Below are 24991 nucleotides of genomic sequence, written 5' to 3'. Positions count from 1 at the left end.
GTTCGTTCTGTGTTTGTAATTTTCCGTTAAAATATTGCCAGCACACATTTTTACCAAAAGAGAGAATTCTCTCCATAATGACAATTGTTAGACATGATGTCACATACTGCTTTGCACCAATTAGGATTTAGACACATTTGAATCTGAGTCTTGTTGAAGCAGATTAGCTGAGTGTTGAACCAAATACTAACTGAGCATGTTTTTTTTCCTACACTTTTTCTTTGATTGCTGCTTATTTTATCATCAGTTTTTAACTTTATGGAGAAAAACTCTACATTTAAAGTCTCCAGGGGTTTTAACAAATAAAAAATACTTTGAAAATAGATTCACTCTTATTTTGAAATTCACTTTATACAAATATTACATTTAATTCATTCCCATTTAATAAAATGTGGCAAATATGGGCTTTGTTAATACTGATGTATGAACATACTGGTGGTGTTTTCCAATATTGTCATGTGATGGGTAATTTATGATGGCCAAGCAAAAATATACATATGTATAATTAATGTATTATCATGCATATCACTTATTCATTGTGCCCTGCTTACATTGGCAAGTTCTGCAGCCTCCCACTGTTGCTGTGGCCTCCCACTAACCAGAGCACGGCATGGAGCTGCGGGGTAAAGCTGCACCGAATAACCATTTAAAGAGTTTACACTGATTTTACTTTTTATATCTCACGTATGGAGTTCAAGCTGTTATTCACTGTGAGTTTAAAATAAGCTTCAGTTCAGCTAGACCGCCAAGGTTATCCGGACATATTTAAAACAAAGGCAAAGTGCAAATACCAGAATATTCACTGTGAGTCCAGATGTGATGTCCATCGATGTGACACTTTCAATACGTAACCCAGAAAAGTGCTTTGTCAATAAATATAGCAGGAAGACTGAGAGCACACAAAGTTTAGAAAGTTCTCAAACCCTAAACTTGTTGATTACTGCAATTTCTGAATAACATAAGTGCAACAAAAACAACTTAAACAGACAAAATGGAGCAACAGTAGCCAGCCTGCGCTCACTGTGTTCATCAAAGCCCACTAAGAGGAGACACTTTACCTGTGGAAACATTCCTGAAGTTTTTTTTTTTTCAACATACTACAGCTTAACCTTCTTCAGATGACATAATTAAAGTGTGTTTGTAGGCCGAGGGGACGTCGTCATCACTCCAGTCGTGACTCATGTGGGCTTTGTTTTTGCTGCAGTTGTCGCTAATTCTTACCAGCTGGTGGACAGATTCATTTATTTATCTAGTTATTTATTTTTGTAGTTTCAGTTTCACACCAGCCTCTCATTGATTAACACTTATCTGTGCTACAGTTTGCATTGTTCGCCAACACTTTCCATTATTTTCTGAAGGGGCTTGAGCATGTATTCATTCCAAAGGTGACACCTACTTAAATTAAGATTAAGATTAATAGCACATACAGTTTCCCAAGCATTTGTTTAACAGACTTTAGGTTTTATATGTTGGGTGAAATTGGGGTGATTTTCAGAACTTTCTCCAAAAGACGGGCAGTGAATTGGCAGCTTCCAAAAAAACAAAAATCTAAATATCTAATTTACCAGAAATGACAGAAACAAGCAATCAGAGTTTAAACGGTTAGCTAAAATCAATGGGTAAGTGGTTGAAGTACATAGCTAAGAGAAATCGATCAACTGAATCAAAAAAAAGAGTTCAGATATTTAGCGAAAGATAATGGATGAACAGTGGGAATAGCTAAAAGTCAGAAATATCAGTGAGAATCACCACTTTTGTAAAAAGAATATCTTTATGCTGTCTTGTGCTGTAACTGACCTCCACTCAGTTTTCCCGCATAAATCACAAAGCACATGACTGAAATATAAATGCTCATGCATCAGACTCATCCTGGCTTGGCTGCCCTCTGTTATGCTAAACAAGTCCCATGGTTGGATGAGGAGAGCAAACTTTATGGCAAGGTCAAATCAATGGCCAAGTCAGATGGAGGCATAAAGGGGGAAGAGCTCATTGAGGATTGTAGCCTACTTGCCCCCAAACAGCTGGAACGATTCAGGCAGCTTTTCCTGGAGCAAATGACAGAACAGTTGAGAGTGTTTTGTAGAGAGAAAAAGCCAGTGAGTGAGTGGGAGAGGGAGTGAGGAGGAAAGTGGGAGGCTGCTGGATAACAGGGATTTCTCAGAGTGATTCAGCGTCTACTTGGTGTCTTTGCACGCTCTGCCTTCTCAGTCACTCCTTCCGGTAAAAGCCTGCTGGGGTTAAAGCTGCCTCAGCAACAGAACAGCAGTATCCTGCGTTCAAAGGCTGCTTGTGTGGCGTGGTGCAGTGTGTGAGGGGATTTGCCTCGGTGATGCTGGCAGCGGCCTACATGGTGGTGCCTCTGGGACGTGATTCCTGCCAGGTCACTGCAGGCGCTTCAGTGGCTACGTGGGCACCTCAGTTTTTCCTCTTTTTGTCTCTATTTACAGAGTTTCACCTCATCTGCATTTACAGCCATGGGGGAAGTAAGAGAGTGAGGAGAGTGCTGCATCACTGCGACACAGCTGGCGGCTTGCCTTTACTTGGAGCTCCTCCTGCTGGTGAGCGTCAGGGTATGACTTCTTTCCATGCTGTGATCTCGGTTGTAAATAAATGAAGAGGTGTGGGGGATGAGGTCATCTAAAACAGCAAGACCTTATAACATTACTTCTGTGACTCGTATCCCCAAACACACACACACACACACTGATCTGACAGGGTTTAGGCTCACTGGATAATGAACACAACCCTTCTTCTTCAGATCTTTAAATAAAACGATAAAAAACAACAAAATCGAAATGTTTAGGGTTTTTTTGTGAATGGCTGCAGCTAACCTTTTACTTGCTATTTCCTTTGTCGAGTCATCTGCCAAATTTGATGAGTTGTTTAGTCTAAAATGTCAGAGAAAGAGTGATAAATGTCGCTGCTGGTACCAACTGTCCAAAACTCAAAGATTTTCTTCCTACAGTGATATAAAACAGACTAAAGCTGCACACATGAGGAGCTGGAACCAGGGAATATCTGGTATGACTTGCTTAAAAAATGATTCATAGTTAATAGGTGATGGTTAATTTTCTGTGATTCCAGTTAACAGCACAGAATCAGGCAGAAAAACACAAAAATGTTGTTTTTTTTATGTACAACTCAAACATTTCACTTAATGTATGTGAGCATTCGTGTCACATCTGGTTTGTGCACAGATGCAGGCATCACAGTGTCTCGGATATTGACTCAACAATTGAGAAAATAAGATTCATAGCGGTGAATGAAAGCAGATTTAGGAAAATTGGCAACAATTTTTACAATTGTAAGTTAATTTTTAAGCAAATATGTCAGAAAAGTCACTGATTACAGTCGCCCCAATATACAGTTTGTACGCTTGCACCAAGTCTTTTGTAGCATTAAACTAAATCGCTTTGAGTTTTGGACTGTATGAAGCAAAAAAGAAAAAAATTAATGGATGAATCAAGTAATTAAGTAAGAAAATAACTGGCAGAAGAATCTGTTATGAAAATGTGTGGAAATACTTTTTACACGTTTGTTGCACACAGTCATCGCGGTGCTACACCTACAGCTGAGCTGTGAGACCAGACGGAGACCACAGTCAATGAATAAATGAATGAACGAATGAATGTGCGTCTATGGTTAATGCCAGCACGAACCCACACCGATGATCTGTGAGAAAAGTCCCAGCCAGAGAAGAGAATGAGAGCAGTAAAGGTCATTCACTGTTTTTATTGATCGGTACAACATGGAGACAATAAATGGGGCGTCTTGTGACATGATGTTAACGAAGTACACTGTTGATGAACAAAAAACAAGAAGACAAATATTATCTCTATCTCTGTGTCCCCTGCTGTCCTCTCCCTTCTCCTGCCGATATTGCGATTCTTTCGATTCTGTATCATCACTACTCTTGCATACCGCTTTGTCAGACAGAGACGACAAAGTCTGTAGACACCTCCGTTACACGAACCTGTGTACATATACAGAATCTATACATACAATCTATATTAACAATAGGTTAACAAAAAGTGCTGTAAATTCATGCTACAGTGCTGTGCTAAATCAAGACCTACAAGTACGCTTTTTCCACCTTTAAAAATGAAAAGAAAAGTCTGAAAATAGTTTGTTGAACTTCTGGTAAAACTTCACTTTTCTTTACAAAAAAATCTTTAATGTCAAAGAAAGAAAAATGACTTTCTTTAATAAGTTACCCAACATTTTTTTGTTGTTGTAAAAGACACCAGGCTGCAAATCAGTTCACTGCAATCAGTGAAATTTGAAGGTAATTTAATCAAATAATTAAAAGTGATATCGTGTAATAGTGTGAGCTGCTAAATAAATTCCACGTGATGCTACAGTTTGATGTGTGTAATCGTCGTAAACATTAATCTCACACAACACATTCGACGAGTAGGTTTAGCGATGCATTCTACTGTATCTACATTATACAGTCACATACGAAAAAAGTACCAAAAAGAAATAGTTGATGCTTCAGAGGAGACAGATGAGAACTCAAATCCTGTGACGACGGAAGCAACGTTAATTTCACAGGCGTGTTTCACAATGTAAAACATCAGTGGTACAAAAGTCGTCCCAAATAAGGCAAAATGATCACATGCCTTACGATGTGTGATTTCAAAACTCAACGCTGAGATGAGAGAAAAGAAAATAAAGTGCCTGCTGTGTGTGAATAAGTTAAGATGGAGAATTGCTGGGCACGAGCAGAGGTTTTAGATCGGGGTTGTTTTTCGGTGCGTCGACAGGTGGAAGCGTCCTCAGGTGAACTCGCGCGGAGCTCAGCGCAGCGAGTTGGTGGGCATACAGTCGCACAGAGCCCTCCGCTCTGCCCTCAGCACCAGCGTCTCCGTCTGCAACGGACAAAAACAGCACGTCACCGCTTGGAAACATCAGCGGAGCCCAAGGGTGTGATTTCAGCTTCCTGTCGGCGTGCAGCCTGTGAGGAGTTATTACAGACTCCACTCACGGCTGAAAACTCATTTTGCTGTTTTTATTTACAGAGAATTCTCCTGTAGAGGACATTTAAAGAGTCAGATCATTATCTGTCGCTGCCACTGGATGCTACAACTGAGCACATGTGAGGTTTTCCTCTCTTTTGTCTCTCAGCCAGTGAGGGTGAAACACTCACTGATCCCTGATCATGAACGTGCGCACACTCACGTGATTTCACAACTCACGATTTCTTTTTAGCAGAATGATGCCTAATGTATTATTTGATAGATCATGTAGATGTATATAAATAAAGAACGTAACACTCACATTACTTATATATAGTTGGCTGAACTCATGAACTTACTGCAACAATTCACCTCATTAACACAAGTGTTGATTAGACTGGACAGAAAGATCATCAGCCGATATGATTGATCTTTAACTACAGTATAATAAATGTAAAGAACTAGGGAGCCTCAAATAAGGTTCAATAATACACTAATTTCATCTAATCAAAGACATCTTAAGCTTTGTTCTTTTTAACAAGGTTAGCTATAACGTTGTATTATTGATATTATTATAATTTCTTAATATTTCATTGTTATAATGTTTTATATGACATTTTTGGACACAAGTTTTCTGTACCTGGAACTGCAACTTCTCCAAAATTGTTTCTTTTTGTTTTTTTGTTATTTTTTATGTAAATATTACTAAAATCTGTCAACTTAAGTGTTAAAAAACTAAAGACGGGGGCTTCAGCCAGATGTCCAATAGATATTACTCCTGTTGCAATGTGTTGATCTGTGTTGTCTCTGTTGAATGAACTAAAAAACAAATGTTGCGATACTTGCAATATCCTGTAGAAACACACACATCTATATATTTTTTCTCATATTTTTACATTTGTATTTATTGTTATATTTGTTACGTCCCTTTTTTTTGCACTACTTCTGTTACTGACACTTTGTTTCTGCACCTTTTCTGTCTGTAACAAGAGAATTTCTCCGGTAAAGTCTCTCTTTTCTTAAATGTGTAAAGTGACAGCACATCAGAAAATCAACCATCATCATCATCATCAAGTCACCATCGTCACCCGCCGGTTGTTGTATGAAAGACTCATCAGCTGGTGAATCATGAGCATTTATCACTTTGACAGCATGGGAGATGAAGAAAAAGTAATATTAATTACTAAAGGGCAGTTCTCCAGTTCAAGGACAGCAAACCTCCAGAGGACAAAAGGGACCGGAGCGCTCCGATTAACTCTCAGCCTTGAAGTGTTCAAACTGTCATCTGTCTGCACCGTTAAAGGCTGAGAGTTAATGGCAGCGCTCCGGCCCCCCTTTTGTCCGCTGGAAGAAGACAGGGCCTCCGCTTCTGACGAGAACGCCACCTGATTTTGCCGGACTTCACCCACCCTGGCATCAAGGTTGAAAGCCGTCTTCTTTAGATCTTGCAGCGCCCTCTGCATGAATTCAAACGCGTGGCAGTCCACACACGGGCGACCTGCAAATAAGAATCCAGAAATAAAGAGATTCATGCCGTTGGTTGTTTCCTCGATGGAATCTAAATAACCTCTGAATCCGTTTTGTGTTTTGCCCATTATGACCTCTTTTAAATCTCCTCTTAAAACATAATTTTACTGCAAAGCTTTTCCCTTTAATCCAGATTTTATTTGATCCGATTTTATTTAACTTTTATTTGATCTCCCTAATCTTATTTGATTTTTATTGGATTTTATCAACTGCCATGTAGTTGGTGACACTGAAATGTGCTTATTTGTTTTGTTTTATTCTATTTGCCAATAACTAATCTGATATTGTTTTTTTTGGTCTGCTGTTGTGAAGATGCTGGCATGGGTTAAGAAAAGTGCTCTATAAATACAGATTGTTATTATATTAGTAGTAGTTGTAGTAGTATTGTTATTATTATCAGCTAGTGGTCATACCAGACCAAATAGGACTGAAGCAGCAAAACCCTTCAGTGTAATGAGCTGAGTGAGGGTGCGTTTTATTGCTTTTTAATTCATCTTTTCATTTGTAAGAGAAGAATTTGATCATTCATCATTTCAAAATGTATATAGTCTTGCTTTAACGAGCTGTTTATTTTGATTTTCTTGATTTTATCTTGACCGTAGTAAAAATAACTGAGGCGAAGGTGATATCCCAGGGGTCAAATATCCAATCATGACCACGGTGGCTGCAAAACAAAAGCATATGTATTTGCCTTTTGTCCTCTACATTGTCTGAACCTGGTAAACTGGTCTTAAATTAGCAGCACAGGCCCATTTTCATGTTGTGATGTATACACCAATTAGGATGACCCACTAAGAAACCTCTGTGGGGACTTGCTGACATTGCATCATGAAAATATGACAAAATGTAACAGACAAATTTCCACCTATCAAACCTTTAAAAACTGAACAGGCAGGAAACAAATCCACATCTCATGTTTAAATCCACCTACTTTCGGCAGGGATGACGGTCCCAGTCTCCTGATCCGCATCAGCACCGAGACTCAGGAGCTGGACCGCCAGGAGGAGCACCGCTACCTGCAGATATCCGCTGGACGCCATAGTGATGATGTGATCGGCTACCTGTGAAACTGGAGGAAAGAAAATCTGCAGAAAATGTGTGGTTTGCAGAAATACACCAGCGGAAAATGCCCAACACGGCCGTCAGTCACTGAAATAACCAAATGCGATGGGCTTTGTTTGGAGAATACTGCAGTTTCCTTTGGTAAATGTGTACGTGTTTAAAAAAATACAGAAGAATTAGTGTTTATTTGTCAGACTGTGAGTAAACATACCGTGAATCAGTCGATGGTATTTGGAAGAACACCAGATCAGCGGAAGATGCTCACCAAGGATTGTTTTATGTAGATTTAAGGAGTGCGCATGCGCGGGGCTCATCTAAAATTGGTCTGAGGGAAACAGAATCAAGACTTCCGGTGACAACATTCAAAATAAAAGTCTTGACAAACGCGCAGATTAATACACAGACTTTAGACTGTACTTTACTATATTTATTTAACAGCTTTGGTTTTTAGTTAATTGATTGAATGTGCTGTGTATATGTTTTAAATTTAAATAGTACCACATTAAAATCTGCTTACATGCCAATACCTGAGTAATAATAATCTATTTATATGATAGAAAATTGCACTTCTACATAATAGGTCATTTTACTTTTGATACTTACTGATAATACTTTGCTATTTGTACTGCAGTAAAAGAGTATTTTTATTTATTTATTTTTACAATGCAGTATTCCTGGAGCCGGAGTTCTTGTCAGAAACCCACAGCATTCAGTCAATTTCCATTTACCTACTGTAAATAAAGACAGTAAAACTTTGGATTGTTATGATGAAAAGAAAGAAAGAAGCACGCTGATTGGCTGATAGAGATACTTTTTTGCACTGCAATTTCTGCACTACACCTACTTCTATTGTACATACCGTTGTTGTTAAAGAGTTATATATTGTTTATACTGTCCTGTATTCTTTTCCTACTGTTGTAGTTTATTTCTACTTTACTTCCTCACTGTACAGACAGTCAAGCTTCACCGAGTCAATTTCCTTGTTGCCTATTCAAACTTGGCCAATAAAGTTGATTTGATTTGATTTTGATTTGATAAGCACTCTCATTGGCTGGAAGAAAGAGGCCCTCTGATTGGCCCAAACAAAGAAGCACTCTGATTGGCGAGTTTGGGGGGCTCTGAAGCTGGACCTGACATAGTTAGACTGTATAAATGTAAATATATAAGTTTATATAACATATACAGTTAATGATGGGGTCCCAGGTCAGGTATCAAGCTTTGTATTGAGTAGGTTGTGGTCCAGTTGGTGCTGTGCAAAGAGTATTGTACATAATCAGTCACAGAAGTGAGTAAAATAAATATAAACGCAGTTTTCTGTCAGTTTTACTCATACAACATGAGAAGAAACAAAACGGACCAGACCGGACATATAGTCATGGTATTAAAGGTGAAATACACCCGTTTTTTCCTTCATGGTTTCCGTGGTTCAGTGTTGATAAATGCCCCCCACCCCGCTGTGGGCGGGGTCCTGACTGTTTTCTTAGGTAGCCCGTTAAAATGCCCGAACTCAAAACACTTCTTTTTCCAAGATGGCGTCGATGAAGGACAGCGACACCGGCCTGTGGCTTCACAACAAACTGGGATCGACGGACGAGCTGTGGACGCCGCCGAGCATCGCCTCTCTGCTCACCGTGTCAGTAATCGACAATATACGGCTGTGCTTTTCCAGCCTGTCGCCGCCGGTGAAGCTGAAGCTGCTGCTCGGGATGCTGCATCTTCCCCGGCGGACCGTTGACGAGGTGGGTCGCTGTGCGCTAACGTTAGCTAGCTGCTAGCCTGTCAGGTAAGGCGGGCAATAAACTTGAGCCGCACAGCTAAGAAAAGAGCCCACTCTCCGGGCAGTTGCTCTTAATTAAAACTGCTCTGTTCCTGCTGGTGTTGTAGATTTTCTGTGAGGTGTCTAACCGCGTTATTAAATCTACCCAGTTAGCGTTAGCTTGCTATCTTCAACTATTAGCGACGGTTTAAGTTATTATCGTTGGCTAGCAAAGCGGATGTTTTACCTCACTTTCTAGAGAACATTTGAGCGAAATTACGTTAAAATTCAGTCGCAACGCAAAGGATCTCGATGTTCACAGATGACTGCGGTGTTTCAGCGGTGTTTTTCCAGCTACAGCGGGCAACATTAGCCTAGCGGCTGTGGCACAGACATTATGGTGGGATGGGCTCTGGAGAGCAAAGTTAAGAGAGTGAGCTGGAGGGCGGTCCCAGCATCCAGCCCGACATATCACTCGTTTAGCTGCCTTAAACGTTACACAGCCGTCATCACTGTGTCTGTCATGTTCAGACGGTTTGTCAAATACAGACAGTGTAATATGTTGTATAGTCTAAGTAGTGGGGGGGAGAAGACTATTAGATTTATAAAAGTAAAAGTGGCAGGATGTCGGTGTAAGGTGATCCTAACAGTATGTTAGTGTTGGAGGGAAACAGAATACTTATAAATCCATTATTGCTGAGATATTACTATATAATAGTAGGGCTGCAACTAACTTTGTTTCTCAGTCAAGTGATTAATTGTTTGGGCTTTTACAATAAAGACTTATTAAAGTGTGCATTATGTCCATCCTTGATCCCACGGTGACATCCTCAAATCCCTTATGTTTTCGAGGAGTTTCTTTTCCCACCGAACAGCTGGACCCATCCAAACTACCAAATGTTTGTCTGACATGTCTGCTTGAGAAATGACTAGTAAACAATTGGGCTACAAGTAATGGTTGTTTCCATTATTGATTAATTTGCAAATTATTTTTTGGATTCATCGTTATTTCTGTAACGTGTCAGAGAAAATGAATGAACGCCTGCTGTGTTATCTTAATGACGTCTTCTGACACATACATGCTTCTGATCCTCACATTTTAGTGGTTGCAACCAGCAAATTATCATTATTCAATCATTTTCTGTTGATTAATAATTACAGGTCTTCTTATACACTGTTGGTTAGTTTTATCTATAACTGTGGAAAAACTGTATAACAAAGTGGAAAATACTGTCCAGAAACTCTGAATTATGTTTAAGGTCAAAACTTTTGAAACTGTACGCATTATTTTAACCTTCAAAGTCACCCCTAGTTTCTGTTTTGCCAGCAGCACAAAAGGTTAAGAAATTTGCTCATCCAAAAACATTTGCCATCACTTAAAAGTCTGTCTTGTATTTTGTAAGCATTTCTCATGTAGGCTCTGGTGTGCTTTTACAACTCTTTCTTTTTTAGTCATTACTCTATTAAATAATAATTAGTTATTCAGGCCAACATGGTTTCACTAACACCATCTTCCTCCCTCGCCAGATGAAGGAGGCCCTGTCGGAGATCATCCAGCTAGCCACGGTGGATTCAGAGCCCTGGGTGCTGATGGTTGCAGACATCCTCAAGTCCTTCCCAGAGACTGGCTCTCTCAACCTGGACTTGGAGGAGCAGAATCCAAACGTGCAGGATATTCTTGGAGAGCTCAGGGAGAAAGGTAGGGAACAGTTTGTTTTGTTTAGTTTGGATTTTCTCAACACTGAACATCCTCTGATGTGGCAGACGGTTAAAGCAGCCGCAGACAGAGATATACGAGTATCTGTCTTGTGGTTAATTGCTGATTAATGTCTTCCCCTCCTCCCCTTCCCAGTGAGCGAGTGCGAGGCGTCTGCCATGCTTCCTCTGGAGTGCCAGTACCTGAACAAGAGTGCGTTAACCACTCTGGTGGGACCCCTCACACCCCCCGTCAAACATTTCCAGCTGAAGAGGAAGCCCAAGAGTGCAACCCTCAGAGCAGAGCTGCTACAGAAGTGTAAGTTCAACTAACACACGCTGCCTTTCTCTGCACCAGTGTTATGACGAGCGTCGGTGCAGATTTTATCCTCTGTGGCTTGCTTTTTTCATAATTATACTTCTTAGAAACTGGTTACATAAAAAATGTGTGTATTTGTTGATTATTTATCCAGTTTTACTATCCTAGAGGGTTGCTTCAGTTGCTTCAGCTTCAGTTAATTATTTTCTTTTTTCTGTCTTCTGTTATAGCCACAGAGACAGCCCAACAGCTGAAAAAGACAGCCGGAGTGCCTTTTCATGCCAAAGGAAGAGGACTGGTCAAAAAGATTGACACTACTAGTGAGTTGAAGACTAATAAACACACACATACTCTTACTTAGTGATTGTTTATTGACTTTCATGTTCGAGCACGGTGTTGTCATTTTGGCAGTCAAAGTCTAATATTAAAGTTCCATCATCATGTTGGGTTTTTTTTTTCCATCAGTCAAAAAGTTCATACATTAAAATCACTTTTCACTTTTCAGATGTTTTCTGCTCTGATCTGTAACTGTTGCTGATATCAACATGTATGTATCAATAATGAATCAATATTTGCATCACAGCTCCTCTCAAGGGGATTCCCAAGGCCCCATTCCGCAGCCCCACTGCCCCCAGTATGTTCAGCCCTCCCAGTAACCGCACACCTATTGCCCCAGCACGGACACCCTTGCGTAAAGAGAGGGGGGTCAAGGTAATGTCGAATTTCCACAAATGTCACCATGAAATATTATTCATAATTCATAATTTCCCTCAAACTCACCACTGTTGTATTTTCGTGTCATTCAGTTCTCACATAGTTTGTATGTAGAGTTCAGAATATTTCTCACAGTCGGCCTTTTTGTCCTTTTCAGCTGTTAGATATTTCAGAGCTGGATATGGTCGGAGCTGGAAGAGAGGCGAAGAGGAGAAGAAAGACTTTGGGTAAATATATTTCCAGCTCCCCATCAGTCCAAGTTCTAGAGCCACAGCATGAAATTATTAGTCAAGAAAATGTGATTATACTGATGCTTACTTTGTTTTCTTCTGCTGTAGAAACGGAGGCCGGAGAGAAAGCAGCCAAAGAAGAAGCAGTGGTGGAAAACACCACACCCGACTACGCTGCCGGCCTCGTCTCTGCACAGGTACCAGTGGACACATCAGTCAAACATTCTTTATTTCTTCTGTTTGTCTCAACTTGCTCCCTCTATATTCTCTCTGACTTTTCTCTTTCTGTATCTTGACTGTGTTTTGTTTTTCAGAAACTGGGGGCTTTGAACGAGAATCCCCTGCCGTCAACCAGCTACCTACCGGCCACACCCAGCATGGTTCCCTCCTCCTCTTACATTCCCAGCTCCGAGGCGCAGCCAGGTTTGTTCAGTTCAGTTCTTTCATGCACTTATTAGTTCAAGGAGGCAAAGAAAACTTCCCCAACAGAGCATCATGTCAGTCTGACTGTCTTTTCTTCAATAAGCGAATGCTGGTGGTTCGGGGCGGGACACGCTGCAGTCGGCTCGCCAACCAGAGGAGTCGGCAACAGCGGGCGCTGGCGCCACCGCCACCTTACCAGGCCAGTACAAACAGAGGACGCCCATGTACAATGCAGGCAACACGGCAAATCCGGCCACCCCCACGTCCCCCAGCACGCCGGTCTCTACCCCCGCCAGCAATGGGCCCCCTGCAGCTGCGACTGCAAGCCAGCCGGAGACGCCCACCCAGCCTCCCAGCACGCCTCAGACCCCCACCCCGACACCAACCCCGACGCCACCACAGCCCCAGCCCAAAAAGAACCTGTCACTCACGGTAAGGTGGAGATGGAGAGCGTCACATAAACGCTGCAGAAGGCTTCAGTACTAATGAATCTGTCCATAAGTTCTACGTAATGAAGCTCTCAGCTCTCCACAGCTGGCTAAATGATCTGCCACATGCTGTTTGTGCTCCTCAGAGAGACCAGATGTACGCTGCCCAGGAAATGTTCAAGACGGCCAACAAGGTCACCAGACCGGAGAAGGCCCTCATCCTGGGCTTCATGGCTGGATCCAGAGGTACAGGAGCATTCTTACTATTACTATCAGAATGAATTGTTTTACAATCAAATCCTTTGTCACTAAACTAGGATTAAGAATAAATATGGCCATTGTAAAACTGTAGTCATGAAGCTAAAAGATGCACATGCTGTCAGTGAGACACAGAAATATCCGATTCATCCAAATTAAATGTTGTAGGCAAATAAAACACAGACAGACAGACAGATTCCTTCCTTTTTATTAGATGACTTTCTCTCCAGTAAGTGAACACTCGGATGCAAACACAGGAGTTTTTCCTGGAAAACAGAACCAGACTTTGGTAAAACATTTCTAGGAAATGCACGTCTAAATTCGTGGAGTTTAACCTTTTGTTCTTTGGAAGTTTGCAGCTTGGTCTGCTTGAGTGCTCACACAACTTGAGTTGCTCCTTCTCGCCACCTCAAATGTCGTATCTTGGGAGTTCATCCATTGAATTTAAATGAAGTCAGTGACATTACTGCACAACACGGTCATATAATTACTGGAAGTGTTGCTGATGACTCCTAAACTAAACACGCACACCCACCTGGTTGGGCCAATAATAACATGTCTGCTTCCTCCTGCAGAGAACCCGTGCCCGGAGCAGGGGGACATCATCCAGATCAAGCTGAGCGAGCACACGGAGGTTCTGCCCAAAGCCGACGGCACTGGCAGCACCACCATGCTGGTGGACACAGTCTTCGAAATGAACTACTCCACAGGACAGTGGACCCGCCTCAAGAAATACAAACCCATTACCAATACCTCCTGAGGTGCTTCGCTCGCTCAAAATATCACATCCAAAATTTCTTATCCAATTCTGAAAAAAAAAAAAAACATGTTTACACACGTACAAGTATTTGCATACACATTTGGGCCAAATCAAGCACTGGGCAGGTGAGAGGTCGTCAAGGAGAGAAAGGTCCTCCCTTTTCCTGCACCGCCAAAATGCAGGACTCTGAAGAATATTTCTGTACTTTTTGTTTGGTTGTTTCCCCCCTTACCCTTTTATCATTTCTGTTTTTAAGTCGCCTCCAATTCCTGAATGATGCTGTGTTCAGGAGGGGTGAGTTAAACGAGTCTGAGCACAGGAGCGATTCTCACGGCAGGCACCTTTCAGCATTTGTACTCTGAGCTGGTACAAACCACGTCGCGTGTCGGAAGAAGAAAAGACGAGCTGTCTGTATTTTTCTGTATGAATGTGACATTCACAGCTTATCTTTGACCTTTCAGAACAGAATCATGATTTGTGACACACACAAAAAAAAAAGAACAATAATGGCAGTCATCATTGAGGTGACCAAAAATGAGCAGTGGATAGTTTTCAATGCTGTCAAGTTCTGTTTGGAGCCTTCTGGTAGATGTTTAATAATTTTTCATCCTTTTTCAAAAGAAGGGAAGAAAATAAAGTGACAACAGACTCCAGGGGGCATTTCTCATCCTTCTTACTCACATTTAGGTTTTTTTTTTTGTTTAGTCTTGTGTGCCTTTCTGTGGAGGGTTTGAAGTAATAATCCCACACACCCTCCAGTAAAACTTCAGTTTTTGTACAGATTAAACATTCGTCATACGTTGGTGAGAATTGGGTGCTAGCGGGTTGTTATGTTTGGACAGAGTCGGGCTAGCTGTTTCTGTGTTTCCAGTTTTTGTACAGACTTCAGATGCTGCAAAAAAGGTGTTTTGTTAATAGAAGCAGTGAAGTTATAAATGAGAGAAAAGCTTCAGACGTATTCCTTTTTATTGATTAACTAAAACAAATGAGTAGCAGCATAAAACTGGCACCACAATCAACATACGGCCATAATGAAACATTCACATTACCACGCAACAAAGGTTTTGCTCATTTTTGTCATTGTGTTGAAATATTTCTACTGTATCGCATTGAATAATTACTCCAACAATATAACATCAGCACTTTTTAAACGGAGTGTCTATTTGCACCCGGGTGCAGTTAGCCAGAGGGCTGCTATTTACACCCAGTCCGGTCGTTCACTTTAAAGAACACATTCCTCAGCTGAATGAGGCTGCAGTGACAGACTGGTTAAGATGCCAGCTGTCAATATTGACTAATGTAACATATTTCAGTTTTCTTGTATTACTATCAGTTACAGCAGCAAAGCTACTTTGTTTGGTTTAGTAAAAGATAATGGTTTGGATTAAAATCGTAAGTCAAATACAGATATAAAAAACAGGGTACAGTAAACAAAATATATTGTTTCCAACATGAACCTGGGTGTAAGTAGCCAGTGTGGCTGTTTATACTCATGTGCATATAGTGCTATGCTAATGACACCCGGATGCAAATATGATCTGCCTTAGTTAAATCTCCTACACATTCACAGTATCTACACAGATAGGTTTCATTATTCTGGCTGAACAGGTCCCGACACTCTGCCGTCATCCCTCTTGCACCTGACCATGCAGGTCAAATGACACCTTTATGATTCTTTAATGTATGTGGCCTCAGGTAACCCAAACATCAGCAAACTGTCAGTGTAGCTCCACTGAGTGGGACCATGAGCAGAAGTGTAATCAGTTAAAAGAAACAGGTTTGGGTGTGAACCTGGTCTACTGTTAGTAACACACATGTAACTACAGGAGTTGGTCCATAAGTAAAGAACTAGTCCAAGTTCTATAAAAGGTAGATACAAACAGCACAAAGGCCTTGTTTTGTGTGATAGTGTGAATGCTCAATTAAAGATATTTCCACTAATATAAAAATCAACCTTTTTTTTTTTTTAAAGCTTATGCTCATGATAGAAATAAAAAAACAAAATCTTAGACCTCTTAGAATAGCTGATTACTCATTAGTCCAAAAATCAGTCTCTTCCTCTTGTACATTCATCGATCTCATCGTTTTGTGAACTACAGCAAGCAGCAAGGTAGACAGAGTACCACAATCTTCAGTCCAGCCTGCTCCGCTCTGGAGATTTGGCAACGGCTGTGAGGGAGTGGTCTTATTTGTCTCCGGGGACCCTCCAGCCTCCGAACGTCTTCTCCAGGTAGAGCGCCATCTCGAGGGTCAGACGGTCCTGCAGCTTCCCAGCAACGACCTGCACCCCCAGGGGCAGACCTTCCTCACCCAGACCCAGAGGGCACTGGGTGACCGGCAGCCCGAGGATGTTGATTATGCCTGGAGGTAGAGGAGAGCGGATGAAGTGGTTTAATATGTGGAAAGAAAAGTAAGACTTGAAGCCAAGCTGTGAGCCTGAACTGTGCTGCGGTGGATGGGACTCGTGCGGCCGGACTTGCCTGTGTAGGCGAAGTCAAAGGGTCTGAAGAGCGGGTGGTGGTGTTTGGGAGCCACTCGGGTGTGTGAGGGGTAAAGAAAAACACCGTCAGTCCCCAGCAGCTCGTCCACCTCCTTCTGCAGCTTCTCCTTCTCCTGAATGAGGAAGGCCGAGGGTTTGGAGCTGTGGGTCATCTCGACGAGGGCCAGAGCTGAAGATGACACACACACACACACACACACACACACACACACACACACACACACACACACACACACACACACACACACACACACACACACACACACACACACACACACACACACACACACACACACACACACACACACACACACACACACACACACACACACACACACACACACACTCAGGTCAGTAAATGCAAACTGGTGCTGCTGCAGCTGTGAGACTGAATCCACCAGAACAAGACAGGATGACTTAAGGAGCGAACACAGCTTGATCCCCTCATTATTTAAAAAATGTATGCAATGAGTGCAGCTTATTCTGTGTGACTGCGGATAAGCTCTGTATTTTGTTATGTTTGATTTCATAACCATCAATGACTATCTGCTCATTGTTTTTTTCATTTTCACTAGTGTATGATACTGCACTACACTGTAACAAGAGTTAAATACTTAAATAATATGTAAAATATATAAATGAAACTGAAATTTTAAAGTATTGCTTTTATTTTTTAAATAATTTAATGAAACCCTATGACTTAATAATTTCTTAGAGTTTTTTTTTTTCATTTTTGTAATGGTTATGGTTCATGTCACTTTGTATTTCATGATGTCAGCAGTGTCGTCGCTGCTCCGTCACCTCAGTTATCTCCTGTTAGCTAACGAGACAACGTCACAGTAAACGTACACTGACTTGTTTTATATATTTCGCTGTTTTATAGGTTGCACATGCTAATCACCTAACCAGCTAACTATCATTTTAAAATAAAAAATATCTATACTGAAATAAAAGTATATGCTATGAAACCATGTTATTGTAAAAAATAGACTAATTTATATATTTCACACAATGATTATTTACTTCATAATGCCTTTTTTCTTTAATAAATTATAGTGAAGATTTTCATTTATTACAAACTATGAACATTTTAATGCACCTATCAAAACAGTCAAATATTAACAATTAAAGACAGATAACAGTCTAAATACAATATACATGACCAGTTAAGATAAATAGTAATGTTTTTCCCCCTCTTACCGATAGCAGCAATGGTATGCTCTGATTTTCCCAGCATCCATTTCAGCAGCTCCCACAGAGGCCACACAGGTCGTCCTGGCTCCCCCATCAGCTCAGAAAATGCACAAGGAGGCTAAAGGAGGAAAACATTTGAAACACAGTTATTTCTTCTCTTTTTTTATGACGTACTGCAGCCGGCCGCTGGGGGGCGATCTAGATGTTTGGGCCTCACTATTGGGGGAGCCGTCATGTCGTCCATCTTTTCATACAGTCTATATTCACCGTTCAGCTCAAGACATCTGAAGCATGACAAGGACTTCAAAATACACACTGTTTTTATGTAAGACAGAGACATCGGTTTCTGAACCACCTTGTTTAATCTTTAACACTATCTTATGAGCTTCTCGTGCATTTTTCTCTGTACGTGCAGTCCTCAGAGAAGTGTATGTGTACCCCTGTATTTTTTTAATTTTAGGTTAGTATTCTTAAGTTACAGCATACACTGTAACATTGGGAAGTCCACACTAAGGAAGGGTGTGTGTGTGTGTGTGTGTGTGTGTGTGTGTGTGTGTGTGTGTGGTTGGTATGCTCCCGAACAGGATTAGTGAACCATTTCTGGCCCGCAGACTACAATAGGGCCTGTGACTGAGACTCAGCCTGCTTTCTCTCACTTTCACAGAAAAGTGGCCGACGCCTGTTTCACTCCCGCCTTCCCAGTTTATCTTCATTCTACTAGAAGGAAACCTGATAAACTCCCACTGTCAGCACCAATAGCCACACAAACAGATGGGGTCGGCCTACCTTGCCCTCCTTGTCCGGCAGAGCCATGTAGGTGTCCCAGATCTGGAAGCCGTAGCGGAACCCAGGGAAGCGCACCTCTTGGACTTCCACTCCGAGGTCGGCCTCCAGACGCTCCACCACCTGGAGAACAACAGTTAGGGATTTTAATTCTAACCCCACCTGATATGTCTGGTTTTCCAGCACTTGTTTTACCACTTTTGCAGACTCAAGATAGTTATCTGACCAATTTTAACGCACCTTCCTCTGAATCTCCATCAGCTCTTTGCTGACGGGATGTGCCATTAGAGAGCCGCCGTCATGAGGGACGGTGAAGAACCGCAGCTTCTTCAGGTCAACGTTCGTCTCTAAGGACAACCTGTGGACCCGTGTGTAAGCAAATACGGCAAATTAGTCAAATGTGAGTAGACAGAAACCCTTATTTAACTGTGCTGATTTGATCTCAACGAACACTGTGAGGGTTTGAGTGTGTGTCCACTGCATCCCAATACATTTCACTATACAAGCTGTTGAACTATTACAAGATGTAGTTTTAAAGTAGCTCTTACATGTGAGCGTTGGGTCCTGCCATGATCTTGAGCATCGGCACCAGGTCCTCAGCATAGCGGCACATGGGGCCACTGCTGACGTACTCCTCCTGTCTGCCAGAGCAAGGAGGGTACTGGTTCTCAGAGGACACGACACCTGCAGAGACACATCACAGTTACAGTTACGGTATTTTCTTTAAACCTGCAATAACTGATCGTATGTGCCCTTGAGGTTAGCGGAAACAAGTTGTGGACACAACACTGATCACCTTGTAAGTTTACCTGGCAAACAATTCCTTATTTGCACATCCAGCAGTTACAGAGCAACATTACAATTAATTTGGAGTCATCTGTCAACCTGATGAATGCAAGTCAAATATTCACTCTCTTTGAGCTCCCGAGGGAAATATCTGGCTTAATGCTCCATTATGTTCACTGGCTGGTTACCAACTGTGTCTGTCTGCTGTCTGTGCTGCATAGGTCATGTAGGTCATGTACAGAGTTTTTAGAGCTTTTTCACTGCAAAACAAAGAACTGAAACTCACAGGAAAACTCTGGAAAACTGAGTGGAGCTGCAGATTCAGGTGATAGTTCCCTCTATGTTGTTTTCACATTGTCATTTGATTAATGTTTTAGGTAAGTGGATATAGTAACAGAGCACTGAATAAGAACATGCTGCATTAAAATGTATTTAACATTTAGTTTCTCTTACCAGGAGTGGTTTTATGGCCAAATATTCCGTTGAAGAAACAGGGCATACGGATGCTGCCGCCGATGTCCGAGCCGATGCCGATGACTGCTCCTGCTGCTCCCAGTATACTGCCCTCCCCACCTGAGGAGAGACACAGAGAGGAGAGGAGAGGAGGTTGGTGGATCTGACAGGTCTGTTTGAGGCCACAGAGGTCTGGGGAGCTCACTTTTTTTCAAACTTTACACACTCTTTATTTCCATTGTCTTCTTCTGGCAGCTCAAAAGGCTTTATAACAACATCTTTAACGTATGCAGTAACAGATTTATATACAAAGTAAAAACTCATCCTCAACCTTTAATTAGTGCTCTTTCTTCACTTAGTTCAGGCCTCACACCAGTTACCACCCTGCCAATGAATCTCTAAACCTGAGCACTTATAGTCCTCGTTTGTCCTGTAAAGAATGAAGTGAATTTCTCAGACCCTCTGTTATTGTTTCTGTTCCTATGAGCCACCTGACTATCTGTGTGTGTGTGTGTGTGTGTGTGTGTGTGTCTTTGTATAGTCATGAGAACAAATTTTGGTTTTATATCATTGAAGTTGTCAGGACCAGCCAAAATGTCCTCACAGCAAAGTGTCAATTGAGGGTTATGACTTGGTTTTAAGGTTAATGTTAGAATTAGGTTACGGTTGTGGTCAGGCAGTTTGTTGCGATGATTAAGGTTAGAGTAAGAGGGAAAGCATTACGTCACTGTGTCCTCACAACTATGAAAAGACAAGAGTGTGTGTGTGTGTGTGTGTGTGTGTGTGTGTGTGTGTGTGTGTGTGTGTGTGTGTGTGTGTGTGTGTGTGTGTGTGTGTGTGTGTGTGTGTGTGGCCCGTCTCCATGGTAGTGAGGAGCTCTTGTGGCTCAGGTCCTATTTGGCAGCACTGTAAGTTGCTCAGTGTATTCTTGGATCCACTCACATATATTTTACAATCTACATTCTGTGGCATTGTCATTGTTTATACTGATTGTGCTGCTCTGTTATGTACACACAACATCTCTTGCATGTCCTCAGTAGCTCTTCCTGAGGTTTCTTCCAGTTTTTTCCCCGTTAAAGGGATTTTTCTTAACCGAATCGAGGCTCTAAGGAGCACAGAGGGTCCACTGTACAGATTGTGTAGCTTCCTAAGGCAAATTGTGATTTTGGTCTCTATAAATAAACCGACTTGAGCTGTGAACAGATTCTACTGCGTGAAATGGGTGGAGTTCCCCTTTAAGGAACCAGGGCCAGGGCCTCTTTGTCTGTCTCCAGGAGCAGTGGCCTGGTTTCACCTGATAATCATATTACACAGCACTGCAGACACACAGACAGACTCCAACAATGAGCTGCATTGAATAAAGGCTTCTTCACTCTAAAGCTCAACAGCAGCATCGGACTCTCAGCCTAACAGAGAAGTCCACCCTTCAAACCACAAGTCGTACTGACCCGAGCTCCCCCCTGGTATCCTCTCCAGGTCGTACGGGTTGTTGGTGATGCCGTAGAGGTGGTTGTTGGACTCGGACCACATGCACAGCTCGCTGGTGTTGGTGACGCCCAGCGGGATGGCCCCCGCTCTCTTCAGCAGGGCCACCGGCGGGGCGTCGACGGTGGACACGACTCCCCGTCTGGAGAGCAAACCTGTGGTGTGGGGCATGCCTGCAAGACGGAAACGTGTCAGATGCTCAGCTGCAGCACGAAATAAATAATCAAATCAACTGTACCTTTTCTGAAAGGCAGGAGGTTAAAATTTCTCCACGGTGTGTGTGTGGATACAGGTTACCAGTATCAAATGCTGGTTTTTTAATGTATGTAATCAAAGTAAAGCGGTCACTGGTTTCAAGTGACTGACAGGAGATCAGATTTCTGGAAGTTACCCTGGAGGGCGTAGGACTCTTTGACAGACAGTGGGACTCCCAGTAAAGGCAGTCGGTCCTCCAGGACCTCCTCCCCTCCGGTCTCCTCCTCTATCAGCTTGTCCACCTGGGCCGCCTCCTGGAGGGCAGCATCAAACCTGGACGGAGAGCGAGGAGTAAAGTATTTGACCCAATCCAAACACCCATAAGGACGAATAATTACTAATAACAGACACATGGGAGCGCAACAGGGCTGCACCTGACAATAATCTGAGGATTATTTCTTGATTTATCACCTAAAATAGTGAAAAATGTATTTTGTAATTTCTAACAGCCCAATGTAACGTCTCCAAAACGTCTAGTTTTGTCTGAAACACCAAAATATTCAAAGAGAAATGCATCAAATCTCTACATTCAAGATTCAAGAACCAGAAAATATTTGCTTTAAAATGAGTAAAACAATCAATCGATGATCAAAGTTCATTTTCTGACGGTCCAGTAAACGATTAATCGACCACTTGTTGCAGCGAGTCTTTCTTGCCTGTCTTTGATGACGGCGTTCACAAGAGGATTCACTTCCTGGATCCTGTCGATGTAAACCTGCACCACCTCCACACTCGACACCTGCAGACACACATTCAGACCATGTTTATACATGTCCATGTTTGGATTAGTTACACACACACACACACACACACACACACACACACACACACACACACACACACACACTCAGAGGGGAGACTACAGTGTCTTCCTACAGGTAAATTATGAAACAGGTTTGTCCTCAAAACAGGTAATGTGAGAGGATTTACATATGATCTGCACACTAAAGAGAGACGGTCACTCTTAGATGCAGACCTCGGGTATAGAGATTATATTTAAATCATGCTCTTCCCTCAAACCCTCCATTCAACGGCCACAACAGTGACAGAGAGTTAAAATCACTGTCAGCGTAAAAAAAAAAAAAAGTTAAAATCATAAAGTCATTATGACATTTCATCATAAACACCTGCCACTGTATAAAAACTGTAAGCTTTCATTATAAAGTTTTTTATTAATAGTTATAAAAAAACTTTGCATGATAAAAAAAATAAATAAAAAGTTACAGAAAATGTGAAAATGAAGAAAAAAAAAATCAGAAGATAAAATTGTCATTGAATGAAGCAAGAAATAAAATAATTTAATTGTCTGTGGGCCACATTTAAAGTCACTCCATGTGTCCCCTGCAGGACTAGTGAAGAGCAGCTCTCTGTATTTTACTGTGACACTGAGAGCTCAGGTGTGCTGTTGTTCCACAGGTCTCTCTCTGGAGGCCTGTGAAGGGCGTGTAGAATCAACAGAGTCACATCAGATAGTGGACCAGAGGTGCTGTTGGCCCTGAGGACTGTTTACTCGTCTACTATGAGCCAGATGTTTCCACACATAACTGCTGCCTGTGTAACTTCCCTAATCCTGCATGATAATAATAATAATCTGAAAACAGCCAGGCGGAGTCTCTCGCTCTGACCGGGTACGCACCTCCTTCCGTCGGATCTTCTTGGCGAGCTGCATCGCAGGAACGAGCAGCAGCGGGTTTCTGACCGGGGGGAGCCTCCTCCCGGTCCCGAAGGGTCTCCGAGGGGACAGGAGCCGAAAGAGGCCGAATAAGACTCCCATGAGCGCCCTGAAGAGCCACACCTGAGCCCTCTCCCGCAGGCTCAGCCCCATGTTTCCACCGCGGACAGAGGACGGAAGGTCAGCGGTGGTTCGGCCGCAGGCAGGCCGATTCTAGTGCGGACACCGCGGAAGAGCTGCGAGCTGACAGCGGCGGTTTATATCGGTGATGCATCAAGTCAGCGCAGGTTAGTGAGGATGAGGATGGGACCGGAAGTCTGGTGCTTTCCTTCAAAATAAAATCATGACATGGCCACGTAGAACAGAAACTATACTTCTGTATTTGTACTTTACTTGTATTTGTCTGTTTTAAACAACTTTATTCTTGTCATCCAAATATTGTTTGGTTTTACTCGACATGATTTATTAAACAGCTTTAGTTACAAGTTATTTTTTTCTCAGATTAAGATTTAACTAAAAATGTGATAAGATGATAAAATACAATATATTATTGTACTTTCAGTCGCCAGTTTATTAGACACACGTACCCTCAGTTTTTTCCCTCTGAACTCCTCAATGGGTTTATTCAAGTCACTGCTGACGCTCACATATTTTACCAAAAAAAGCAAATATTTAAGAGACGTTATTACATTTTTGTTTAGCAGAACTTCACTGGATGGATACTCAGTAGTATTTAAGGTAAGTATCAAGGCAATGAACCATAAGTATAGATAACCTAATGATGGAATAAAATGTAATAATAACACATCTGTGTCTTTAATTAAGTAGGATTTTGAATGCAGGACTTTTACTTTCACATTGTCGAATTGGTATTTACACTTAGGAAGTAGACCTTGATATAAGGTTTTGGTTTATTTATTTATTGGCTAAACTACTATTTCCAGGCTCAGGAATGAACTTTTAATAGCTAAACCTAAAATTGCATGCAACAGTAAGACTATATAGATCATAATGGTTTTATTTTGAAAATTACAACCGGAATGCATGTGACTTACTCTGGCCAGCTTGTTTGTGACCTACATCAGCCTCCGAGGTAATAAAAGGTAAAGTTCAACCTGTCAATGTTCCATTAATGTGGCCGCATGAATGGCTCCATTGTGTTAAGATGGTATTTGTATTGGTGATGCAGAGATATCTTAGAAGTTAAACCCATTTAAGTTTTGCCTTCACACAGACAGGAAGTGAGAATAAACAGAGTTAAACCCATTTAAAAAGATAATACTAATCTGATCATTTAAATCTAATAGTAAGAAGCTAAGTATTACATTAAAGAGCAGGTGCTTGTACTGGTGCTTGTACTGCACTTGAGTTCTTCCACTTTATTCTTCTCCTCTAATACATTTCAGGAGCAAACGTTGTACTTTTTTACTCCACAACATTCATTTGACACTAAAAGTTACGACTTACTTTTTAAATTTTTCACAAGATATGATGCAGTACTCTAATCTACCCAGTAGTATCCATAACTACTGATGAACTACAGCATTAAAATGCTCTTTCATGTATTTGTTGGTGATAAAAGGAGAACAAAATAACTTTATTCGTAATAAATACTTTCACATTTGATCCTTTAAGCAGATTCTTTACATAATAACATTTTGAATTCAGGACTTTTAGCAGTGTTTGAGTACTTCTTGACTATGTATTTCTACTTTTACTTAAGTGAAGGGTCT

The 24991-nt window shown here is 41.6% G+C and overlaps 3 protein-coding genes across 4 annotated transcripts; 1 reads left to right on the top strand and 2 right to left on the bottom strand.

The window, feature by feature from the left end:
- Positions 1–4649: 4649 nt before the first annotated feature.
- nicol1 (NELL2 interacting cell ontogeny regulator 1) lies at positions 4650–7870 on the bottom strand. 2 transcript variants are annotated; one of them, XM_070854880.1, is made up of 4 exons: positions 7759–7870; positions 7417–7554; positions 6368–6456; positions 4650–4871 (listed from the first exon to the last, which is right to left on the bottom strand). In XM_070854880.1, the coding sequence occupies exons 1-4, from the start codon at positions 7859–7861 to the stop codon at positions 4800–4802; spliced, it is 402 nt and encodes a 133-aa protein (XP_070710981.1). In that variant the 5' UTR covers positions 7862–7870; the 3' UTR covers positions 4650–4799. The 2 variants fall into 2 exon arrangements, with proteins under 2 accessions (XP_070710981.1, XP_070710982.1); XM_070854881.1 differs by having other exon boundaries at positions 7417–7546; positions 7759–7864.
- Positions 7871–9020: 1150 nt separating this feature from the next.
- nelfa (negative elongation factor complex member A) lies at positions 9021–14779 on the top strand. Its single transcript, XM_070854293.1, has 11 exons — positions 9021–9286; positions 10831–11002; positions 11156–11317; positions 11548–11637; positions 11901–12028; positions 12189–12258; positions 12370–12458; positions 12576–12684; positions 12788–13116; positions 13259–13358; positions 13946–14779. Exons 1-11 carry the CDS (start codon positions 9077–9079, stop codon positions 14128–14130), a joined length of 1644 nt encoding a protein of 547 aa, XP_070710394.1. The 5' UTR covers positions 9021–9076; the 3' UTR covers positions 14131–14779.
- A 299-nt stretch (positions 14780–15078) lies between these two features.
- faah2b (fatty acid amide hydrolase 2b) lies at positions 15079–23494 on the bottom strand. The gene is made up of 11 exons (XM_070854295.1): positions 23223–23494; positions 22243–22325; positions 21723–21859; positions 21295–21504; positions 19847–19966; positions 19156–19291; positions 18848–18965; positions 18611–18730; positions 17831–17942; positions 16611–16799; positions 15079–16491 (listed from the first exon to the last, which is right to left on the bottom strand). The coding sequence occupies exons 1-11, from the start codon at positions 23409–23411 to the stop codon at positions 16316–16318; spliced, it is 1590 nt and encodes a 529-aa protein (XP_070710396.1). The 5' UTR covers positions 23412–23494; the 3' UTR covers positions 15079–16315.
- Positions 23495–24991: the final 1497 nt, after the last annotated feature.

This window comes from Pempheris klunzingeri, chromosome 23, assembly GCF_042242105.1.
Source record: "Pempheris klunzingeri isolate RE-2024b chromosome 23, fPemKlu1.hap1, whole genome shotgun sequence".
Lineage (NCBI taxonomy): Eukaryota > Metazoa > Chordata > Actinopteri > Acropomatiformes > Pempheridae > Pempheris > Pempheris klunzingeri.
This window is presented reverse-complemented; position numbering and strand designations above follow the sequence as displayed.

Coding starts and splice junctions, on each gene's coding strand:
- faah2b (XM_070854295.1), bottom strand. CDS start 23,411: ATGGGGCTGAGCCTGCGGGAGAGGGCTCAGGTGTGGCTCTTCAGGGCG. Junction 19,292..19,846: donor TGGCCATAAAACCACTCCTG/GTAAGAGAAACT, acceptor GTGTCTCTGCAG/GTGTCGTGTCCTCTGAGAAC. Junction 17,943..18,610: donor TGCCGGACAAGGAGGGCAAG/GTAGGCCGACCC, acceptor TTCCTCCTTTAG/CCTCCTTGTGCATTTTCTGA.
- nelfa (XM_070854293.1), top strand. CDS start 9,077: ATGGCGTCGATGAAGGACAGCGACACCGGCCTGTGGCTTCACAACAAA. Junction 12,029..12,188: donor GTAAAGAGAGGGGGGTCAAG/GTAATGTCGAAT, acceptor TGTCCTTTTCAG/CTGTTAGATATTTCAGAGCT. Junction 13,117..13,258: donor AAAAGAACCTGTCACTCACG/GTAAGGTGGAGA, acceptor TGTGCTCCTCAG/AGAGACCAGATGTACGCTGC.
- nicol1 (XM_070854880.1), bottom strand. CDS start 7,861: ATGAGCCCCGCGCATGCGCACTCCTTAAATCTACATAAAACAATCCTT. Junction 6,457..7,416: donor GACCGTCATCCCTGCCGAAA/GTAGGTGGATTT, acceptor TCTTATTTGCAG/GTCGCCCGTGTGTGGACTGC. Junction 4,872..6,367: donor CTTTCAACCTTGATGCCAGG/GTGGGTGAAGTC, acceptor TGTCCGTTGCAG/ACGGAGACGCTGGTGCTGAG.